The following is a 22,706-nucleotide window of genomic DNA, read 5'->3' as shown; positions in this document are numbered from 1 at the left end:
CCAGCCAGCACTGGTTCACGAAATGCAGGTCCTGCTTGACTAGCTTGATCTCCTTATGCAACTGAGTGACCTGCCTGGTGAATGAGGGAAAGACTATTGACATAGTCTGCTTAGATGTCAGTAAAGCCTTTGACACTGTCTCCCACAGTATTCTCCTGGAGAAGCTGGCAGCCCATGGCTTGGATAGATACAATTTTTTTCTTCGTAAAGAACTGGCTGGAGGGCTAGGCCAAGAGAGTGGTGGTGAACAGGGTTAAATCCAGATGGCAACCAGTCACAAGTGATGCTCCCCATGGGTCAGTGCTGGAGCCCATCCTGCTTAATATCTCTGTTGATAACCTGGATGAGGGAATTGAGTGCATTGTCAGTTAGCTTACAGATGACATCAAGCTGGAAGTGTTGATATACCTGGAAGTAGGGAGGGCCTACAGAGGGATCTGGACAGGCTGGATTGCTGGGCTGAGGCCAATGGGATGAAGTTCAGCAAGACCTGGTGTCAGGTCCTACGTTTTGGCCACAACAACCCCAGGCAATGCTACAGGCTTGGGGCAGAGTGGCTGGAAAACTGCATTGAGGAAATGGACTTGGGGATATTAGTCAACACTCAGCTGAACATGAGCCAATAGTGTGCTCAGACAGCCAAGATGGCATCCCAGCTTGTATCAGAAATAGTTTGGCCAGCAGGAGCAGGGAAGTGATCAACCCTCTATACTCAGTACTGGTGAGGCCGCACCTTGAGTTCTCTGTTCAGTTTTGGGCCCCTCACTACAAGATAGGCGTCAAGGCTTTGGAATATGTCCAGAGAAGGGCAGTGGAGGTGTGAGGGGTCTGGAGTGCAGGTCTAATGAGGAGAGGCTGGGGTGGTTCTGTCTGGAGAAGAGGAAGCTCGTGGGAGACCTTATCGCTCTCTACAGCTGCCTGAAAGGAGGTTGTGGGAGATGGGGGTCGGCCTCTGTTCTCGCATAACCAGCACTAGGGCAAGAGGAAATGGCCTCAAATTGCATCAGGGAGGTTGAGGTTGGATGTTTGGAAAAGTTTCTAATCCCAAAGAGTGGTCAGATGCTGGAGCGGGCTGCCCAGGGAAGTGGTGGAATCACCATCCCTCGATGTGTTTGAGGCATGGTTTAGTGGGGAAATATTGGTGGTAGGTGGGTGGTTGGACTAGATAATCTTAGAAGTCTTTTCCAACCTTGGTGATTCTGTGATTCTGTGGTTTCTGAATTATAATTTTAAGAAATTTTAAATTTAAGTCTAAATTCAAGTACTCTTGCATGAGCTGTTATCTCCAGAAGTGATATGTGTGCATCTCCTATCCCTCCCGATGAGATGATATCTGCACTGTTTGCAGAAGTGCTGGCTGAACTGTTGCACTCAGAGTAAACTTCTGCTTGCTCTGCCTTTAGGCAATGTGAAAATCACTAATGAAGTGATTCTCCTTTGTATTGAGAAGAGAGTTGTAGAAATCTAGCAAAATTGCTTCCCGAAGTATACAAGATTGTTGATAACAATAATGTTAAGGATTTTGGTTGTATATTTAAATAAGTGCTATATCAAATTCAACCATCCGTAATTTTTTGATGGGATCTTCTGTGTCGATCTACCTGTCAGCATTCCTCAGTAAATCCCTGTTACCTTCCTTTTTCTTACTCTGAAGTAGAGAGTGTTATGATAGCCTTACTACTCTTCTTCAGTTTTTCAGATTTAAAGATGGGTTGTGATGTGTAATGGATTTTCATGTCTTTAATTAGACATGTCAACAAGCTGAACAGTGTCAACTGAACCTTTTTTGTTTAAAGTAACTTGTTTTGGGGGCAGGTTGTGAGTTTGTTCCCATTCTGTCTTTAGAAATAGCCATGAGAAAGAGGTTGTAACAGTAGGGGAAGATATGCAGGAAGATGGTAAGTTATCAACTACTGGAAAACAAACCGTGCACCTGTTACACAGGGGGTGGGGAGAAATGCCTCTTAAAAAAAGCTAAGCTGCAGAATGTTTTTTCTTCTAGTGACAGGAAGGCTCTTGAAAAGATGGCTGTAAGTAGGTAATTAACAAAATGTATGTATTTAGGCTTATTGAAAGCTTTCTAAAGTACTCTTCATGTCTTGCTTCTTGCAGAGACTCCAACCGTCATGTTAAGGTAAAGCAGAAAAGTGCAGTGCTGAACATGCTAAAGAAGTTGGACAAAATAAGGTTCAGAGGTCACAAGAGAGATGAGTTCCTTGATTTAGCAGAGTCTCCAAATGCTTCTGACACTGAATGTGGAGATGAAATCCCAGTGAAAATACCTCGAACATCACCCCGAGACAATGAAGAGCTGAGAGACCCTGTAAGTACTAGCTTCAAGTATTGTTAAATTATGTCATTGTTGGGTAGAAAAAAAAAACACAACCAAATTAATAATTCCTTGCCCCCTATATTTTGCATTTAGCACTTGAAGATTTGTGGATTGGGAATAAAGCTTTAAGTAGGCTTCCACATTGTGGAAAGTTCAAGGTACTTTCTTAATAGTAATGTTTCCTCTTCCTGCTGTTGTTTTTAGATGTTGTAGATTGACAAGTCTGTTAACTTTGGATGTGCTTCTGAATGCTCTCAAGTTTTTACTAATAAATACGAAGGAGAGACTTCTGGTTGTTTTTCAGCTAGAGAAACTCATAGCTGCCACTGCCCAGAACTGTAGGCATACAATTTCTGATTCCTCATTGTTTACTGGAGTGTTGTATCCAGTGCTGCTGCCATATTTCATGGCTGTCTTAACCCCATGCAAGACTCTTCCGCTACAACTTTTTGACACTTGCAAGCAGGAGCAGCTGAATATAATGGCTTTCTATAAAAATAGAAATGCTTCAGGAATTGTTAAATATTGTTTTTAAAACAATATAAGGAATCCTCCTTTGACCTCTTATATGACTGTGGTTCTTGAGCTTGGACTACTGGGTACAATCTAAATTACAGTTTGGCAATTCAGCTGTTGAAGTCAGAACTTGTACTACTCTGGGGACTCACAGTGTGGTTCTTGGACCCAGATACAAGCTTTCAGATAACAGCTGGACCATGTTTCAAACATGCATGCTCACTGCTTAGAGGAATCATCTGAAAGATTTTAATCTGTGTAGGGTTAAGCATTTCCTTTGGTTTGGCAGCTTGTATCCTGTTCAGTGGCTATTATTAATGGTGCCTTTTTTTTTTTTTTTTTTTTTTTTGTAAGCATATAGTAGCACAAATGGTCTTTGCTTATATGGAGCTCTTTTGCCAGGTTTTGTTTCCTATGATAATGAAACAATTGGTAACAACAGAGCATTTTTGTGTCACAAAAAAACCTATTGTATTCATATTGTCAAGCTCCTCAGACAAGGAAGGTCTTTTGAATATCTTTCCTTTGCTCTTACTCTTCTATGGCATCTGTCTTTTGTTACTACATATCTATTGTATGTACTGAGACTGTTGTGTTTTTACTCTTCCAACATGGTATTGTCTCAATTTATCTTAGGTAAGTAGTGGCTTATTTTCATCCAGACACCTCAGTGTGCAGAGCTGAACAATTTCAGAAACCAATTTAAAGAGAAGCACTTTGCTAGCTGGCTGATTACATGATGTGGAGTGCCCTGATCTAACTCTGTGGGATATAATTGAGCGCAGAGAGAAAGGGGAGAAAAGAAAAGCAGAAATGCTATCAAACTTGTTATGCCCTGCTCATAGTGTTAGTGACTTCCAAAGCCAGTGTGACGCCGGAACCACCGTCTAAGAGCAGCAGCTGTGTTGCAGATAGTGGCAAAGCAAACTTGGATGAGGAAAGAGACCTGAACTATAGGGGCTAAGTTTCACATGGAAAGTGTGAGGGATTGCTACTTGGCTCTGGAAGGCTTCTGTCTTCCTAAGCACTGCTGCCCACCCATAAAGTGAAGGGAGAAGAAATAATCCCTAGTCCTGCAGAGTTGCCAGGAGTAACCAAAATAATTCTTCTGTATTTAAGCCAGTGTTAAAATAGTGGCTGAGATCATGTGAACAGAGGGATTCTGAGTTATGTCTGTTTCTTGTTGAGATCAGATGCTTGAGTTCTGCCCAAACTGTTCTCCATGACTGAAACTCAAATCTTAGATTGCTTATATGGGGTGGTCGCCTTTCACAGGCTTTGTAAGCACCGCGGCATCATACTATGATTATGCTGTCTAGGAGAGGGATCGAGAAAAGACCAAATTGGGTTGATTTCTTCCTGATGAATACTTGAAGGAGCTCTTCAAAGCAGACAGAAGTGAGTGCAAATCTTGTGCATAAATGGAAGTTAGGTCACGTGTATTTTCATGTACAGGTGAGCTGGTGCCGTATTTTCACTTCTGTTGCTTTGTTATTCCTCTTGAAATCTGAGTGGAGAACTCCTGAGCTGGAAACAGCAGTATTGTTGGCTTAGACCTGAACATAAGCGTGGAAGATTTGAGTCTCAGCACCCTTAACTGCATCTTCAGTACATGGATGTCTTTGAGTCTGCTGTCAGCCATCCCTTTGTTAAAGGTTTCTTCTTTGCCCCTCACTGCTTTGCTTTTACTTCTAACTTTTCAGTCTAATGGTGTGCAGAGAAGAGTATTCTCTGTTATCCAGCTTCAGCAAGTTAAGTGAATGTTCAGTCACAAGCCACAAACAGAGCTGTGGGAGTTAGTCCCACAACTTCACATCTTACTGAAGTAACACATGCAGAATTTACATCCTGTGGCTAGAGAAAGGATGACCGGATGAAGGAATCTTGTATGCTCTATCTTAAACTGTAAGCATTACCTGTTTAGCTCCATAATAAACACCTGGACCTGTGTTTGGGTAAAGCAGCTGTTCCATAAGAACAGGTTGGCACTGCTAGGGAAGCCTTGGACTTGAAGATTTGTTGTTTTTCTTTGAATTCATTTGAATTCTGTTCAGAATCTTCTGTACTGTTCAAAATACTCGTTCCTCTTACCTTGAACTAGTTCAGTCTTGACTTACAGGCTGTCCATTTCCTTGTGTAGTTACTTCATAGAATCATTTGAGTTGGAAGGGTCTCTTAAAGGCCACCTAGTCCAGCTCCCCTGCAATGAACTGGGATGCCTACGGCTAGACTACATTGTAATTCTCCCTTCTCTGCCCTTACTACCCAGTACTTCTGGGATAGCAGCTACTTTCTTAGGTGTCTGTGAGTTCCTGGACACTGTGACCATGTCATAGCCCAGACACTGTGTTGCTTAATAAGCTCTTAGTGAAGCGTTTTTCAGTTCTTGAATGGCTTCCCAGATTACTCCTTCTCCCCATTTTAGCATCAGGTTTTTGTTTGTTTTTTTTTAATAAATGTGGACATTCAACTCTATATGCAGCAATGGTATTTCAAGCTTGTTTTGTCAAAACACCACAATTATTGAGTTGACTGTGAATAACCTGGTCCATTCCATCTTCTTTATAGTGAAAGTATTAGCATTTGTCATATTGTGATGTTGAAACTTTATATAAGATTTATTAATTGATTAATTAAAACCCCTTTCATTCAGGGCTATCACGTAGAATAGAATCATAGAATCACAAGGTTGGAAACGACCTGTAAGACCATCCAGTCCAACCGTCTTCTCATCACCACTGCTACCACAAGCACTAAACCACATCTCGCAGCTCCTCATCCAGGCGCCTCTTGAACACTGCCAGGGACGGCGACTCCACCACCTCCCTGGGCAGCCATTCCAGTGCCTGACCACTCTCTGAGAGAAAAAGTTTTTCCTCATGTCCAACCTAAACTCCTCTGGTACAACTTGCGGCCATTTCCTCGGGTCCTGTCTGTTGCCTGGGAGAAGAGGGCAAACCCCTCCTCACCACAACCTCCCTTCAGGAAGTTGTAGAGTGCAATGAGGTCTCCCCTGAGCCTCCTCTTCTCCACACTGAACAATCCCAGCTCCCTCAGCCACTCCTCATAAGACTTGTGCTCCAGACCACTCTCCAGTATCGTTGCCCTTCTCTGGACACATTCCAGGGCCTCAATGTCTTTTTTGTAGTGAGGAGCGCAAAACTGAACACAGTACTCGAGGTTCAGCCTCACCAGTGCTGAGTACAGAGGGAAGACTCAGGCATCACGTTTTCCTATTTTATAGATGTAATGTCTGCAGCCTGATTTGCTATGACGCAAATCTTCAGGGCTGGGACTGCACCCTGGAAATCATGGCCCATCCTTGTATTTGCCTGTTTTGGCTTGTCTTGCCTTCTATATAGTGTCTCATTGTTTTGTGATCCAGGTGAATTTATGCACTGTTAATGTTAAAAGTGTTTCATTTTTATAAGAGGGAGAAAATGTTTCCTAGTACACACAGTGAATTCAAGTACAGCAGAGAGAGGATCACGTCCCCTTGGGCAGAAGAGGGGAAGAACAAATTTGTGTTTCAGCCCCCGGAGCTTCTGCACTGAACTCAGTGAGAATTTCCAATTGAAGCTCTCTGGTACCTGGCATATTGTACTGAAAGCAGCCTAATCTACTTATGCAAGTTCCCTGCCAGTGTGCTAGGATTAAATCTGAGTTATTATGGTGCAGCAAACATTAATTTAATTGCTGTTCCAGTACAGTTTGGCTTTTCCTGAAACATGTCAATTAAAACCTTAAAATTTGTGTATCTGTTGCCTCATTTGCAATGATTTGAAGATATAAAGACTCAGGCAAACATTACAGATAAAATAAGCTGCCACTAAAATAACAACAAAAAAAAATCTTTCAAAATATAGCAGTGCTTTGTGAGCTATCTGTTGTGGGTGTGCTTCCCAGAGCAGCTATTGAGGATTAGCAGTTGATGCGGATGCTTTGTTCTTGAGCCGTCTGCCTGGTGTTTTTCCCTTCCCTGCAGCAGGTACTTGTGGCAGCCATGGTGAACCCTTGCTTATTTCAAAGAATCTTTGAGCAGTGTCAGTTGAGAACAGCAGGCTAATTCATAGCGTGTGGGTATATGAAGGAAGTAATCTGGAAGTCGTGTGCACTCTGGGCAGCCCTAATATGTGAGGATTTTTGTTGAGGAATGGGGGAGAAGGGCAGGATGTTATATCTAAGCTGTTGTCCCCGGGTATGGCAACCAATGTGGTGTGCAAATTGCAGTGAAAATAGCACTCATCTTTGCCTGCGTCAGTAGTTGTTTCATCTGGGAACTGTTCCTCTAATAAGGTAATTGCAAACCTGGAAACAAGGCCAACATCTTCTTAGATGCTCCTGGAAAAAAAAATCTCCATGTGATGTTGTGCGAATAAATAAAAGGAATTGAACAGTTGCATGTCTGTGTAATGCTGAGATATGCTGTACTGCAGATGGAGATGCATCCGTATCTGCTGAGCAATGGAGTTCCTCTGCTGTGGCTGCGCAGTGATGGTGTTCACAGGTTTGGGTGCTCAGCATTCAAAACCAAATGCCAGGGCTCTTGGGATACAAGTCTGTAGAAGGTAAAGAGCTCTCAGGTTGAGAGGTGCTGTTGCTAAAAACCTAACCTGCAGGTGGCTATAAAAGCACATTAGTGGGCCAGTGAGATTTGCCTTCAGACCTGGAGCTGGATGTGGTGTGGAGCAGGAGTTCAGACAGCAGGTTATCTGTTGTCATCAGCAATGTGCCTTTAACTCCTCTGACTTAAACTCTTCCTGCTCAACTCCGTGGCATTTTGCTGGCTTCCTAGGTACTGCAAACTCATCTTTGCTAAGTAATTGTGATTGCCAACATTTTAAGAGGGTCCTTGCGTCAAACATTGTCAAAGCTGGAGAGGCAGAATCTATGGAAAAGCAGAAATCTGTGGAAGCCTTTAAGGCTTTTACTGAGTCATGCAGAAGCAAGAAAGGGCATCTGTACAGTAGAGTTGTGTTAATCCAATCCCAGTCCCTGAGCTGTCCTACAGCAGCTGAAGAAAGAAATGCTATTACCCATTTAACACAGGAATTACAACAGGAACATTTTTTATTAACCTGTGAGTGGAGTCAGTTATGCATTCCTGAGACAGGCAGCTGACTTCCAGTGAACGTAACAGGCTCATTTCTTATCTTTTTAGCCCATAACACCTCTTGACAGAGCAAGGTGTGTTGGTGTGGAGAAAAATCTTCTCTGACAGAAGTGCCTTCTGCTTAAATGTCTCTCTTTCCTGTATGTGCTCACTTTTTTGGCCCTTCTCAGTTGTGTTCAGTAATACTTTACGATGTCACTGAGTTTGGAGCAGGTGCTCTGTTTTCACCACATTGGTGTTGCTGTGCATCTCATCTTACTACTCCGGTTAAACCATTTCATTATTATTGTACATCATACAGTACTTGCATGATGTTGCTCCTGGTGTACTTAGCAAGCAGCCTTATATTTTAATTTATCTTTTTATTTGTTTTCTTCTCTCTGGCTTAGGTTGTTTGGGGTTAGTTTAATGGCCCCCAGCAGGGGGGTTGAAACTAGATGATCTTTAAGGTCCTTTTCAATCCATGCCATTCTATGATTCTATGTGTACCTGCTGATTTTTATCCCATTACTTGGGTGGAAACTTGAATATCTCAGACAAGTACAAGCCCCTTTCTCCCTCCACTCTTCCCTCACCTGTCATCTTCTATCCCATCTGCTCTGCGTGGGACTGGGGAGCAGTGTGGCAGGAGCAGTGTGCCTCTAGCAGTACAGCTGAAGTGTCACAGCACATGCTATCACATGGCCTGATGTGCATAGCTTGTGAGCATTCCTGATGAGTATAGCACCTTACTCTCTGGCCTTTATGTTGTGGGGGGGTTTTAGTGTTGTTTTTTTTTTTTTTTTTTTAAGCTGTGTATTTTCTCAGCAGTGTCTTTAGCCAGTTCCATATCTAATCCTACATGCTGGGACCAGAAGCTGTCCTCTTGTGCAAGGTGTACTTCTCCCAAGCATGTTAAGCTCCCTCCTATATGAGTCACAGAGTGATAAAAACTCAGTTACAATATAAAATCTGTGCTTTCATAACTGGGTAGCAGTCTGCATTTTTATAATGCTTCCTTCTGCCTGCCTATAGCGTATTGCAAGGTGCTCCTGCCTGACATCACAGAATCACAGAATTGTAGGGGTTGGAAGGGACCTCCAGAGATCATCGAGTCCAACCCCACTGCCAAAGCAGGTTCCCTACACCAGGTAGGCATCCAGGCAGGTCTTGAACATCTCCAGAGAAGGAGACTCCACCACCTCCCTGGGCAGCCTGTTCCAGTGCTCTGTCACCCTCACTGTAAAGAAGTTCTTGCGCATGTTTGTGCGGAACTTCCTATGCTGCAGTTTCCAGCCGTTTCCCCTTGTCCTGTCTCCACTCACCACTGAAAAGAGTCTGGCCTCGCCATTCTGCCCCCCACACCTTAGATATTTATAGACCTGGATCAGGTCCCCTCTCAGTCTTCTCTTCCCAAGGCTGAACAGACCCAGTTCACTCAGCCTTTCCTCATAGGGGAGATGCTCCAGGCCCTTCACCATCTTCGTGGCCCTCCGCTGGATTCTTTCCAAGAGATCCTTGTCTTTTTTGTACTGGGGAGCCCAGAACTGGACGCAGTACTCCAGATGAGGCCTCACCAGGGCAGAGTAGAGGGGGAGGATCACCTCCCTCGACCTGCTGGACACGCTCTTTTTAATGCACCCCAGTAAGCCATTGGCCTTTTTGGCTACAAGGGCACACTGCTGGCTCATGGCCAACCTGTCATCCACCAGGACACCCAGGTCCCTTTCCGCAGAGCTCCCCTCCAGCAGGTCATCGCCCAACCTGTACTGGTGCATGCAATTATTCCTCCCCAGATGCAAGACTCTACACTTGCTTTTGTTAAACCTCATCTGGTTTTTTTCTGCCCAGCTCTCCAGCCTATCCAGGTCTTGCTGAATGGCAACACAGCCTTCAGGCGTGTCAGCCAATCCTCCCAACTTTGTATCATCAGCAAATTTGCTGAGGGTGGCCATTATCCCCTCATCAAGGTCATTGATGAAGACGTTGAACAAGACCGGACCCAGCACAGACCCCTGAGGAACACCGCTAGTTACAGGCCTCCAACTGGACTCTGCACCACCAACAACGACCCTCTGTGCTCTGCCAGTCAGCCAGTTCTCAACCCACCTCACTGTCCACTCATCTATCCCACACTTCCTCAGCTTTGTTATAAGGACGTCATGGGGGACAGTATCAAATGCCTTGCTGAAATCAAGGTAGACTACATCCACTGCTCTCCCCCCATCCACCCAGCCAGAGACAACATCATAGAAGGCTACCAGGTTGGTCAAGCACGACCTCCCCCTTGTGAACCCGTGCTGACTACTCCTGATAACCTCCTCTTCTTCCAGTTGTCTGGAGATGACATCCAGTACAAGCTGTTCCATCACCTTTCCAGGGACAGAGGTGAGGCTGACTGGCCTATAATTGCCTGGGTCTTCCTTCTTGCCTCTTTTGAAGACCGGAGTGACATTGGTTATCTTCCAGTCTTCAGGCACCTCTCCCGTCCTCCAAGACTTCTCAGAGATGACAGAAAGCGGTTCAGCAACCACCTCTGCCAGCTCCCTCAGCACCCGTGGATGAATCCCATCAGGTCCCATGGATTTGTGAACATTGGTGTTGCCTAGGCGCTCCTGGACCACCTCTTCCCTGACAGAAGGGAGGTCTTCCATTCCCCAGATCCTCTCACTCACCTCCAGGGTCTCAGATTCCCGAGTGGGAGCTTTTTCACTGAAAACAGAAGCAAAGAAGGCATTCAGTATCTCCACCTTCTCAGCATCCCCCGTTACCAGCACACCCCCGTCACTTAGCAGGGGAGCCACATTCTCCCTAGTCTTCCTTTTACTGTTAATGTACTTGAAAAAACCTTTTTTATTATCCTTTATCCACTTTGCCAGATTTAATTCCAGGCGGGCTTTAGCCTTCCTCGTCGCATCCCTGCAGACCCTGACAACATTCCTGTATTCTTCCCAAGTAGTCAGACCCTTTTTCCACATTTCATGGGCTTTCTTCTTTCCTTTGAGTTTGTGCACGAGCTCCTTGCTCATCCACACAGGTCTCCTGCCACCCTTTCCCGATTTCTTCCTCACAGGGACACACTGATCCTGAGCTTGGAAGAAGAGCTGCTTAAATGCTGACCAGCTCTCACAGGCCCCCTTGTCTTCCAACACCCTAGCCCATGAGACAGCTCCAAGTAGGTCCCGGAAGAGATCGAAGTCGGCTCTCCTAAAGTCCAGGATAGCAATCCTACTTTTTGCTTTACTTCTTCCACTCAGGATCTTGAACTCCACCATCTCGTGGTCACTGCAACCCAAGCTACCCCCGACCTTTACTTCCCTCACAAGCCCTTCTCTATTAGTGAGAATAAGGTCCAGCAGTACCCCTCTCCTCGTCGGTTCCTCAACCACCTGCATCAGGAAGTTGTCTTCAACACATTGCAGGAACCGTCTGGACCGCGCATGCCTGGCCACATTGCTTTTCCAGCAAATATCTGGATAATTGAAGTCCCCCATAAGCACCGGTGTCTGGGATCGTGACGCTGCTTCCAGCTGTTTGTGGAAGGCCTCATCAACCTCCTCCTCCTGATCAGGGGGCCTGTAGCACACACCCACAACGGTGTCAGCCATACCAGCCCGCCCCTTGATTCTTACCCACAAGCTCTCCACTGCTACACCACTCTCCCCCAGGTGGAGTTCAATACATTCATGCTGCTCTCTTACATAAAGAGCAACTCCACCACCCCGCCTCGCCGGCCGATCTTTCCTAAAGAGCACGTAGCCCTCCATGACAACATTCCAGTCATGCGAGCTGTCCCACCACGTCTCTGTGATCACAATGAGATCATAGCCATGTGACCGCACGCAGATCTCCAACTCTTCCTGTTTATTTCCCATACTGCGCGCATTGGTGTATAGACACTTCAGGGAGGCAGCATTCCCCTGCCACACTCCATCCCTTCGAACTCCACCCTCGTCACCCATCAAGTTCAATATTGAACCTTGAACTACCTGAACCTCAGCAGTCCTCATTTTGTCCCCTTCCCCCTTCTTATCTAGTTTAAAGACCTTTCAATGAGGCCCGCCAGCTCCTGGGCTAGGATCCTTTTACCCCTTGCAGACAGTTGAGCTCCATCTGCAGCCGTCATGCCAGGAGCTGAACACATCTCTGACATCTGCCACACCTTCCTCAGTGGGGCTGTGTCTAGCAAGCAGTAACACTAAGTCCTACAGCACTGAATGCATATGATCCAGGTTTAAAGATAAGAAATCAACACCAAGGTTAATCACCATCCTGTGCTCATTTGGAAATAAACCGCTCTTCTCACCAGGCTGGAGCAGTGTCAGGTGGCCTGTAGTGCTGCACCTCGCTGGCTGGATGGGAGATGTGGTACCTGGACAGCAGGATGCTGTGCTGCATCTCCCCATACCAGTATGGCTGTGGGTTCTGTCTGTCTGCTGTGCCATGCTGCTGGGATGCTCATGCTCCAGCTGGGAGCAGCGCTGTGCTGACAGCTTCTCTTATCAGGGCCGACAGCTTGCAGGATTGTGGGTGTCACTGTGGCGCTTTTGGAACAGGAAATAGCATCCCTGCTTGGCACTATATGAAACAAATCCAGGTGGGAAGCTGGTGCCAGGTAGATGTCCTGCAGTAAGTGTCCACCGCTTCTTCATTTGACTTCATTGACAGTTCTGAGGTTCAAACTGTGTCTCTTTAGCTTGAGCAAGAAAACAGATGTTTAATAGGTATTTCCACACTGCTTTATTTAAAAGAGCAAATCATTCCCACCAGTAAAAGTACTTTGCAGCCTGTGATCTTTGTACATCCTTTCCTAAGACATAGAAAATGTATTTTAATTAACTCTCCTGTAAATTAGCTGAGTTGATGTAAGTATGTAATTAAACTGTTGCAGTTAGATATATGTAGCTGACTTCAGAAAGCAGTAGAGCTCCTGTATGTTTTCAGAGATAAATAGGGATTGGGGAAGTGTTCATGATAAATCCCTCTTTGTCTGAAGATCATTTTCAAAATGCAGGCTCCCGTAATGCCATTCAGTTTGGCCTCCTGTAAACCTCATTGGCAGCCTTCTTGTAAGCAGTGGGCACTGCATGCAGGACCTCACCCTCCATTGCTGAAGAGATGCCCTCACACACACTCCTTTCCCTGCTTTCTGAAAATGCTCACTTCATGAGAAATGGGCAGCATCGCCTGCCTTCTGCTGTGTGGGCTCACTTTCTCTCTCTGCTCTCTTTGTGGAGGTGGCGATTGTCACTGCTGTTCTTAACTGATCACATTGCTCTTTAATTCTCATCTCCTGCAGTATTTCCCGTGCTCGGGGTGACAGCAATAAATCAGTCAGGACAGTCTCCTGACTCCCCTCCGCCTGGACCTCCAGGATGCTCTTTTAGAGTAAATATTTTAGAATATTTCTTTCACTAGCTTTTCAATTTAATGTGTAAAGTATGTCATATCATTTCTTAACTGGGAGTGGGAGGTGCATAGTATAACTACACTTTTCAAATCAGCAGAAGAAAGGGTAAATGATGGTACGGCATAGATGCTGAGGGAGCAGAAAAAGAAAATTTGTTTTCTGTATCTCCTTGAGGTCTGCGTCATTCAGATTCACGTGGGAAAGATACCATGCTTTGGATTGGTTTGCACTCATCCATTTTTGGTTGTTAAATGCAGATTAAGAGACATGCAAAATTGTTGATACTTGTGTGTTTTTCCCACGGCTGTCTTTACTGCACTAAAAGTAAGTTGATATATTTAAATGACCAAAACCAAATGTGCCTCTGAGCTGTCAGTGTGTTCTGGCTTTCTTACAGGCTGGTCCAGGGACCATCATCATGGCTTCAGGAGTCCAGGATTTTAACAGAACGGAGTCTGACAGACTGAATGAAATCAAAGGTCACCTGGAAATAGCCTTACTGGAAAAACACTTTTTGCGTAAGTATGACATTAGTACTCTGTGGAAAGGAATGGCTTAGGCCTGCTGGAAAAAGACTTGATGTATGTTCTCCAAAACTGCAAGAGGTTGCATCAGAATTCTGCGGTATGCTGATGACTGGATAATGCAGGGGCTGATGTTTCTCAAGGTTGCTAGATCACTGAAGTATTTTTTTTTTAAATGGCATTTGTCACAACATACAATGCTCTGTGACAAATGCTGTTTATTTGAAGCCTCAGTGTTGTAAGGGAATATTGTTGGAAGGTTCAACCTCTAGTGCAATACCACCAACATCTGCCTCTGATACTGTGGGCCAACATAATAAAACGAGGAATTATTTTCAGAGCAGCCCTCATTTCAACAGATCAGAACGGAACACAGGTATTCCTTTAATGTTACAGAAGCAGAGATCTCCAACAAATAGAGTTCTCACTCAGCTGCTTTCCCAAATGGTCATTTTAGTGGATAATTTTTGAACTTAAGAATATGAGGGTTGTTTTTAGATGCTCAAAGCTCGTCAAATGTTTTCTAAGGATAAAAATAACGTGTTTACAGATTCTATTCAATAACTAGATTAAAGTCTTAAAGTAATTTAAGACTTGTATTTTACCTTCAGCATGTTCTCAAGGACTTGAAATTAATTTTATGTGGCTTGTTTATCTTTTGGCAATATTTTTCTTTGATGTTTTATTCCCCTGAGTGCAAGAGGGTGGCATGATAAAGAAACTGGACAAAAATGTATAGTAAGCTGATACCAACTTCCACTGGTAGCCTGGAAGAGGTATCATGATTGATCTATCAAGCAAAAGCTGGTTGTAATTTATTTGAATTCTAACTCATCTGTGCAGTACTGAAGTTACCTCATACTTCTTATATCCCTGGAATTGTATTGCTTAAGCTACTGTTATCAGATTGTTCTTTGAACCAGATGGGATTTTCATGATTTCCTAATGTAACTTGGTGTGTGAGAGAAAGTAGGCCTTCCCAGAACTCATTTCTGGCTTGAACAAGGACGTATATCTTGCTATAACAACATTGTATGGCTGCCAAACACTTCCACTGCTGGTGAATCCATTTGCAGCATTTAGTGTATAGTTACAGGAGCTAAAAAATGTGTAGGGGACACATTTTTGCAAATATTTTTTTACTTTCAGGCTTATGCTGTAGTCTGAAAACCTTCTTATCAACCACTTGTAAATGAATCCTTTTCTTTTGCATATGGAACACAAATCTCAAGGCTGGAAGATAAGGAACATAATTGTTTGAGAATGTGTTTGGAAGTTCAGGCCAACAGGGGCGGTTCTGGTAGGCAGGTCAGGCTCACTCCAGCCTTCCTGCTGGGTCAAGACATCTTTCCTGAAGCCTTGGCTTTGCTTTAGCTGCAGTCATTCTTATCCTGATGAGTTTTTTGCAACTCTACAGAAAATCAAAAGAAGGAATGATAAACTGGTAAAGGAATAAGCACAGAAAAATCTCATTCCTCACTCCCACTTTTACCCCCTTCAGAGTTTTGGTCTGAAATGTGTTTGCCAGTTGGAACTGAAGTAGGAGCTGAATTTTTTTAATATGGTTGTTGTATTCATTAATTCTCTTCCTTATTTCTTTGAGGTTAACGAGTTGAAGGGTTCTTTCTGTGTTTTTTATTTGGTTCTAGAAATGCTGTGTGATATATATATCTTTTTTTCTTCCCAGAAGTGAACTGACAATGAGCAGAGAAACATTCTTGAAATGTGCAGTTTGTTTGCTTTATTTGCCTTTGGAAGAAAGCCTGGTTTTTAGTGTTTTCTGTTGTTGTTTTTTAAATCTTACTGCTTCAATAGATGATTTTTAAGGCTATTAACTGTATCTGCATGCTTTTATTTGTTGGATTTTGGTTGGGTTTTTTTTGTTTTTGTTTTTTTTTTAAATTATGTGTTCCCTTAAGGTCTCTTAAAATGTTAGGTGTACACCACACTGTACGGTATGTGTATATAAAGCTGCAGGTCACTTTATGGCTGTAAATGTATAGCTCAATGAGTAGCAGACTGCTGATCTTTCCTAAATTGCAGTCAGTCAAGTTAGTGGGCACAGTAACAGTTACAGTTAGTGGGCACGAGTAAAAAGTGCAGTTTGGCTCAGTAATATTTTCAGCAAAACACATCTATGCATGACCATAGCCTCTAAAAGCTGGAAAGGAAATCTAGAGCAAATATTTACCCAACACGCTCACAAAATAATGTAGTTGTCTAAAGGGAGAATATCTTCATCTGTGGTGCCAAATGAATCCCTTCCTTCCTTTCTAAAGAGAGAATCTAAAAATCCAGGAAGGTGAAGATGGAGAGGCATTACTTAGCATGTTCCATAGCTATACATGCAAATAAAATGTGACTGAAAATGTGAGGATATTAAGCTTCAGACTGACAGGAGTCCTTCTGTCACTCACCAGGAGGAAAGGATCTTAGATAATGACATCTTAAGCAAGGGAGGGATCATCTGACTCTTCCAGCCAAAAGGGCTAAAGTTGCTTTTCCTGTCCGTACAGGAATGTTCTTAATCTGCATAATCTAATGGGTCCTTCTGAGCCTCATTATAGGAATGATGACCACAGCATTTTGGCTACCAGGCTGCAGTATTGGAGTGGATGACTCAGTGAGTCGTTCCTGCAGAACAGTGTTTAAATGCCTGCTGAATGAAACCTGCAAGGAGTTCCATCTGCTGGAAGCACCAAACAGAAATGGATGAAAAAAAAAATAGTTTTGGAGCTGTTGCTATTTTACATTTGTAAAGGACGGTGCATTACTACAACCTTGCTTCTGTGCACTCCAGCACTGCGTGGATGCTAGCTGAGGGTTCAGGTTTGGAAGACAGATACTGAACTGGGGTGCCTAGACTAATATGGTATGGTTAGCACGGTTTTTGAAAACATGGTTCGTAGTATTTGTTCTTTCAGATCATACTTAGTACAGATGAACAAACTATTGAACCATGCTACAACAGCTTTCAGTGCTTCCATTTCACACTTTCTGTATCTAAAGGAGAAATAAAGCCTAACCTGCTGCTCTTGCATTCGGAAGACAAAAGGATAGGCGATATCCTTCTGGATTTGTACCTCACTGAAGGCTTTTTTCCCTGTGTTTGTGCCTGATTGTAGAGGGCAGTTCTGCAGCTGGTATTAGTTTATGCCAGCACTCTGTGCTACAGACATGCTTTGTGGGCAGGCACGCATCCTATGGCTCACATGAAGCCTTAGCTAATTCTCATTCAGGGATGTTCAAGCCTGTTGCAACTCAATTTTAGCAACTCAAGGAAGAGGAGATGATGGTGGCAGCAGCTTAGAGTAAGTAAACCAGGTGTCTTAGAGAAGAGTCGCCTGGTGACATGAACTGAAGGAACTCAGAATGACAGTGAAAGGCTTTGGGAGGAAATAAGGTCCCTTCCCACAAGGATTTTGCATCCCTCTCTGTTCAGCAGGCTGTTGCAGGAGTCCCTTGGTGCTTAAAAAACTACTGTTCAAGGTTATGATTTTTATAACAATATTAAAGAAGTTGAGAGAATGCATCTTTCACATTAAAAGTTCTGCTGAACTTTTCTCCCTCTCTGGTATGCATATTTAAACTGTGTGTGTGGCTAACTGTGGCTTCTTCTGTTTTGTTGCTAACCAACTCAGTGACTGTATGAAGAGCGAATTAACAGAATGTACTGAAGAAAGTAGAGCTCCAGATACCTGTGTGGTCTTCAGGTACATCTGGGATGTTAGAAAAGGAGATTTAATGTGTGGTGCTGGTGGTTGTGACCAAATTATCCTGTTTGAAGGCCTATTCTGTATAGAAATACTAACAGCTCCTAGCAAAGCCACAGGAATTGTATGCAACAAAGTGACTGTAAAGCTGAGTCAGAGTCCCATTGTCACAGTAGCCTTGGTGTAATTGTTCCTGATACCAAGGTCAAATGCCTGCTGCAGCAGTAAAGCTGGAAAACAGCAGGGGAACTGTTTCAGTGCAAGTTTTGCTTTCTTGCTGACTCAGCAGCCTGTAGTCACCTTTGATTCAGAAATTTTGAAGTAGAATTAGGAGTTGATGCAGCAGCCCGCCTTCTTAAAGTGTGCTGATGCTTTGTACTGCCTCTGCGCCTTCACCTCAGCCTTGTTTTTCTCAGCTTAATATCCTGGACTCCCACATTCCTGATGGGTGTTTCTGGGAGATCAGTACATGTCCAGTGCTCTATCTAGCTGGTGGAGAATGGGTTCTGCTCTTGCTCTCTCAGCTTGACTCCGAGAGCCCAGGCTTGCCAAGACCAGAGAAGGAAAGGCTACAATTACAGCCCAGAGCCAGCAGCAGGATGGAGTCCTGGGCTGGTCCTGTTCCAGGGCTACCTTGTGCAACCTGCACTAGATATTGCCCAAAATGTGTTGACAGTGGTTGTGTGAAGGTGCCAGAAGCCTGGGAGGCCCAACCCAGGAGGATCTCACACTCCTCTGATGTCTTCTGTGGGGCCAATTAATCTCAGCGCAGCACTGTGCTGACAAAGATAGATTGGTTTTGGTTCTGAAACTTGCTCCCTCACTGCTTCTGACAGATGCTGCCTACCACACTGTGTTATGTAGATACGGCATGCTCTTCCTGCTGCATTGTTTGGTTTTTTTTTTATTTTGGCTGCCCAGCTTTGCTTCATGAATTGTGAGGCTGGAAGTGGCTGAAACCTTGAGCGGGGCAGTGTGGACACTACACTGTGCCTGTCCCTGTTGTATAACTGGGCTGGAGATTTTAGGAGCTCTGTAGAACTTGCCCTTCCCTTATCGGTTCAGTAACACAAGTCTTAGAGAGTCTGCAGCTATTCCCAAACCAGGAGATGAAATGTTTATAGCCTGATTCATTTATTCTGCCAAAATCATGGAGTGAAAACACTTCCTGCGCTAACGACAACATTTTTCACAGCTCTCTTCATTTTAGATGGATCTGCAGCTCTTCTGGCGTTTTTATTCTCTGAAATTTCTGAAAATTCACAGAGCAGTAGTTCTCATGACTTTTAAGCTGACAGAAGTGCATCTAACAATAGAGAACTTCACAGTAGATGTTTTGAGAGTAGGATCTATCTCAGTGAGTTGTTGATTTTTAAGATAATCAGCATGTTTTCAGGAAGCTTTTTAAGCTAGAGCCCGTTGCAAAAGTGAAATGCTCCTGTCTTTTCTGTGTCTATTATAATAAAGCTCAACTGAAAAATCTGTGTGTAAATGTAAGGTAACTAATTAAACATTAGCATAATTATTCTGTTCCAACTGTAGTAATGACATCTCAGTTCTTTCTAACATCACCTGCTCCAAGTGGGATGCAACAGGAGTGGTGAGAGAGAAGACCACACCACTTCGCATAGATGTTGAATAAGATGTGCTTTTTAAATTAGACTTCCTCATTTATGTAAGACAGAACAACACTTCACACACAACACAAAATTCTGCTACTGAGATGAAGAATACCACACTCCTGAGCAGCAGGATGAAAGTTCAGGCTCAGCCTTTGCTGCTGCTGCTGCTTCTGGATCAGCTCTGCTCTGCCTTCTATCAGTGCAGAGGAAGTCCATGCCTCTCTCTCAGTTCCTGTAGGCGTATGCTAAGAGATTCAGAAATTGGTTCCCCAAAGCTGTGCCTATTGAAGATGCTGGAGAAGGAGCTTTGCCTTAAAAAGCAAAACAAAACAAACAAACAAAAAACCACCAAAAAGCAGTAAATGGAGGTACAGCAAGATGACAAAGAAAGGAGAAGGGGGAAAAAAAGAGCAAAAGGAGAAAGGGGGATTTTTTAACAGCCAAATTTGAGATAGGTTGGCTTAAAGCGAGCTGGCTTAGCTGTTTCTGAAAGTGACAGGTCGCTTCAGTTTGTGTGCAGGTAAACTGGACTGAGCTGGAGAAAGTTTATGGTGAAAATGTGCATGTGCTTTATTCTTTCTTTTTAAATATTTAACTGTTTCATTTCTCTGCTCTTAACAGAGTGCCCATACAGAATGCAGGAGGAAGGAGGAAAAGATATGCGCCAGATAAACATAGTCCATTTTTAATGTATCCTGTTTGCTTCTCTGGCTTCATGAGACAGCCGTATTCCCATTAGAAAATCTTTTTCCTCTTCTTTCTGCGTGAAAGACTCTTTCAAGCAGACAGGAGGGATGTGATCACAAAGGAAAACCATTGAATTAACAAAGCAAGGCATTTGCAAATGGAATAAAATGAATAGCTCTTCCTTCCATCTTCCATCTTCACTGACTTTTTTTTGCCATATCTTACCTCATTAGCATTTAAGTGTCTTACTACTTGCCCTTGTACATAGTCTGGTTGGATTTAAAAAAGAAAAGTGTTTTTATCATTATTTTCTTCCACATATCACAGACAGTGTAGTTCAGCAAAGATCAGCTGAAGATAAAATAGTGCAGGGTAAGTTTTATAGGACAACATGAAAACAGGTTTTTGAGGCAAGAGGAATGAGAATTCTGTAAGAGTAGTTAAATATGTGGAGAATGCATTTCAATCCTTGTGCAGCAGTGTCATAGAATCACAGAATGGCCTGGGTTGAAAAGGACCACAGTGACCATCTGGTTTCAACCCCCTGCTGTGTGCAGTCGCCACCCACCAGACCAGGCTGCCCAGAGCCACATCCAGCCTGGCCTTGAATGCCTACAGGGATGGGGCATCCACAGCCTGCTTGGGCAGATCATGAGAGGTCTTGGATTTTTTTTGTTTGATTGGTTTTTTGATTTATTCATACAAATTCTTTGCTCGTCTGAGACTCCTCACCACTGAATGTCTTGTGATTAAAAAAAAAGCAAACACCAAAAAACAACCCAAGATGACAAAAATTTTATGCTTGCTGTATCAAATGTTAGTGTGGCACTAACTGCTGAATGTTCCATAGGTGAATCTGAACCCTTAAATGACTCTTTTTTGCTCTCAAGAATGCATTCACTGATATTTTAAACTGTGCTTGTAGAAAGAGGGAACTGTAGTTGCAGCATACTGGAAGTATGTAGGTTGCTCCAAAAGTAATGCATCCTATTTGTTTCCATGAAAATTCAAACAGCTACAAAGAGCAAAATAGTGCTATTTGACAAAGCAAATTCTCAGCTACAAAGCAGTGTTTTTCAGCATTATCACCACCATTAGCTGTGCACTTTGCCTAATCTGAACAAGAGCCTGTGTGCCATGCTCAAAAAATTCTGTACCGACTTGAAAGCTCATAAATTGAAAAGGTGACTTAAAGAACAAAGGACAGGTAATAAAGTGAAGCTGCTGGAACAGTGTCTTAGTCAATCCCTTTTCTTTCCTGAGCATCTCTCATGCAAAAGATTAGAATGTCTGGCACTGTCTGGTATCAAAAGTTAGTACATTATTTGAAGTCTTACAGATAGATGTGTGGTAAGGCTTTGGAGTCTCCATGGCTCTCGAGCCTGTGGTGAAAAGGACAGAAGCCTCTGGGGAGGGAAGGGAAGGATTCAAAGGAGAACTGGTAAATGATTAGTTCACACTTCAGCTGTATCCTTTTGTAGCTGTGGATTGGGAACTTGCCTCCACAATACAAAATAAATCACATCACCATAAAAAGTAGGAAAAAAAAAAAAAAAAGACCTACCTACCAAACTAAGTAGTTATTTTTTGGTAGGTCTTTCCTCATCACTACTTGTTGCTCAGACAGCCGAAAGTGTTCTTAGAATGTGGCTTTACTTTATGACAAATGGTGAAACGCTTCCATGTCTTCTACTATGCTATTTATTGCTGGAGTTCAGGGTAAAGAATAAAAGCACTTCAAAGTCTATGACAATAAAAATATATATATTTTCAGATTTTTAACATTTTTGTCTGCTATGTTGTACTGGCTTACCTGGGACACACTTAATACTCTGGATGTCTGGAGGATCTGGGAGTCAGGCAAAGGCAGAAGGTGCATGTGTTGGAGATAGCTTCTAGCACTGGTGCTGAGATCCACTTTGGTAGTGTGTTGTTGAGATTTAGCACGTTCATTACCTATTGGACTACATACTTGAACTCCAGTAATTGTTCAGGGGGTTAAAGGGAGATTTGCCATAATTAACATAGACGTAGAAGAGTTATTCCTGTCTTATTAAGCACTGGTGTTTCCCCATGTAAATGTGGCAGGATACATCCAATGCTATTTGGCACTTCTGCTGTTTTAACTTTGTCTGTTTTGATTTAACACTGAGCTGACGGTATCCATAAACACCAATTTACAGTATTCTCTCTAGGCTCTGCTCTGGAAGGAATTTTTTCTCTCTTTGTCTCACAGGGAGATTTTGCTGCATACCTGTAGGCCTCCAAAGGAAAGCTATTATGTAAAATAGCTACTGGGAGTCTCCCTAATCCACCTCCAATCCCCTTATTAAAGGAAACATCCGCTTTACCGCACTTGCGGTGTTGAATTAGAAAGCCAACTTACTGTGTAATGCCTTCCCAGCCTAACATAGCATCTTCTTTTCCCAAATGTTGCTGGGCTTTCTTTGTTCTCTCTGAACTAGACATGTAGATATACAGTATTTATGGGGTTTTTAGCAAAACGTTTCTGTCTGTCCTGAGAGGGAAACTGATTTTTTTCAATAGCTGTAAAGGCTGATGGCATGGTGGGGAATGATAGCTGCATTGCATTGAAATACTGGGTAGCTTGTCTTTGAGTGACTGGGTGAGAGCAACTAAGCTTCTGGAAATGTTAAATCTTTAAATTTAGATGACTGACTCCTTGCAGACTTCTAAAGCTCATTTTTAAAAATGCAGCAGCATCCAGAAACTTCACTTTACTTGGAGAGTCTTTAAAGCATTTTTGAGGGTCGCATCTCCATGTCTGGTTGAGCCATACCCTGAATCTC

The 22,706-nt window shown here is 43.3% G+C and overlaps 1 protein-coding gene across 1 annotated transcript in view; it reads left to right on the top strand.

Moving 5' to 3' along the window:
* GRAMD4 (GRAM domain containing 4) overlaps positions 1–22,706 on the top strand; it is a gene marked incomplete at both ends in the record, with an annotated part of 77,291 nt that overhangs the window by 25,309 nt on the left and 29,276 nt on the right. The window contains 2 exons of the mRNA XM_079549669.1: positions 2,113–2,323; positions 13,748–13,868. Of these exons, the coding sequence (XP_079405795.1) occupies positions 2,113–2,323; positions 13,748–13,868 (332 nt within the window). The remainder of the gene's footprint in view (positions 1–2,112; positions 2,324–13,747; positions 13,869–22,706) is intronic.

The sequence above is a fragment of the Tetrao urogallus genome (assembly GCF_951394365.1).
Source record: "Tetrao urogallus genome assembly, chromosome: 1".
Taxonomy (NCBI): Eukaryota; Metazoa; Chordata; class Aves; order Galliformes; family Phasianidae; genus Tetrao; species Tetrao urogallus.
Note: the sequence above shows the minus strand (reverse complement) of the source record. Positions and strands in the feature narration are given on the sequence as shown.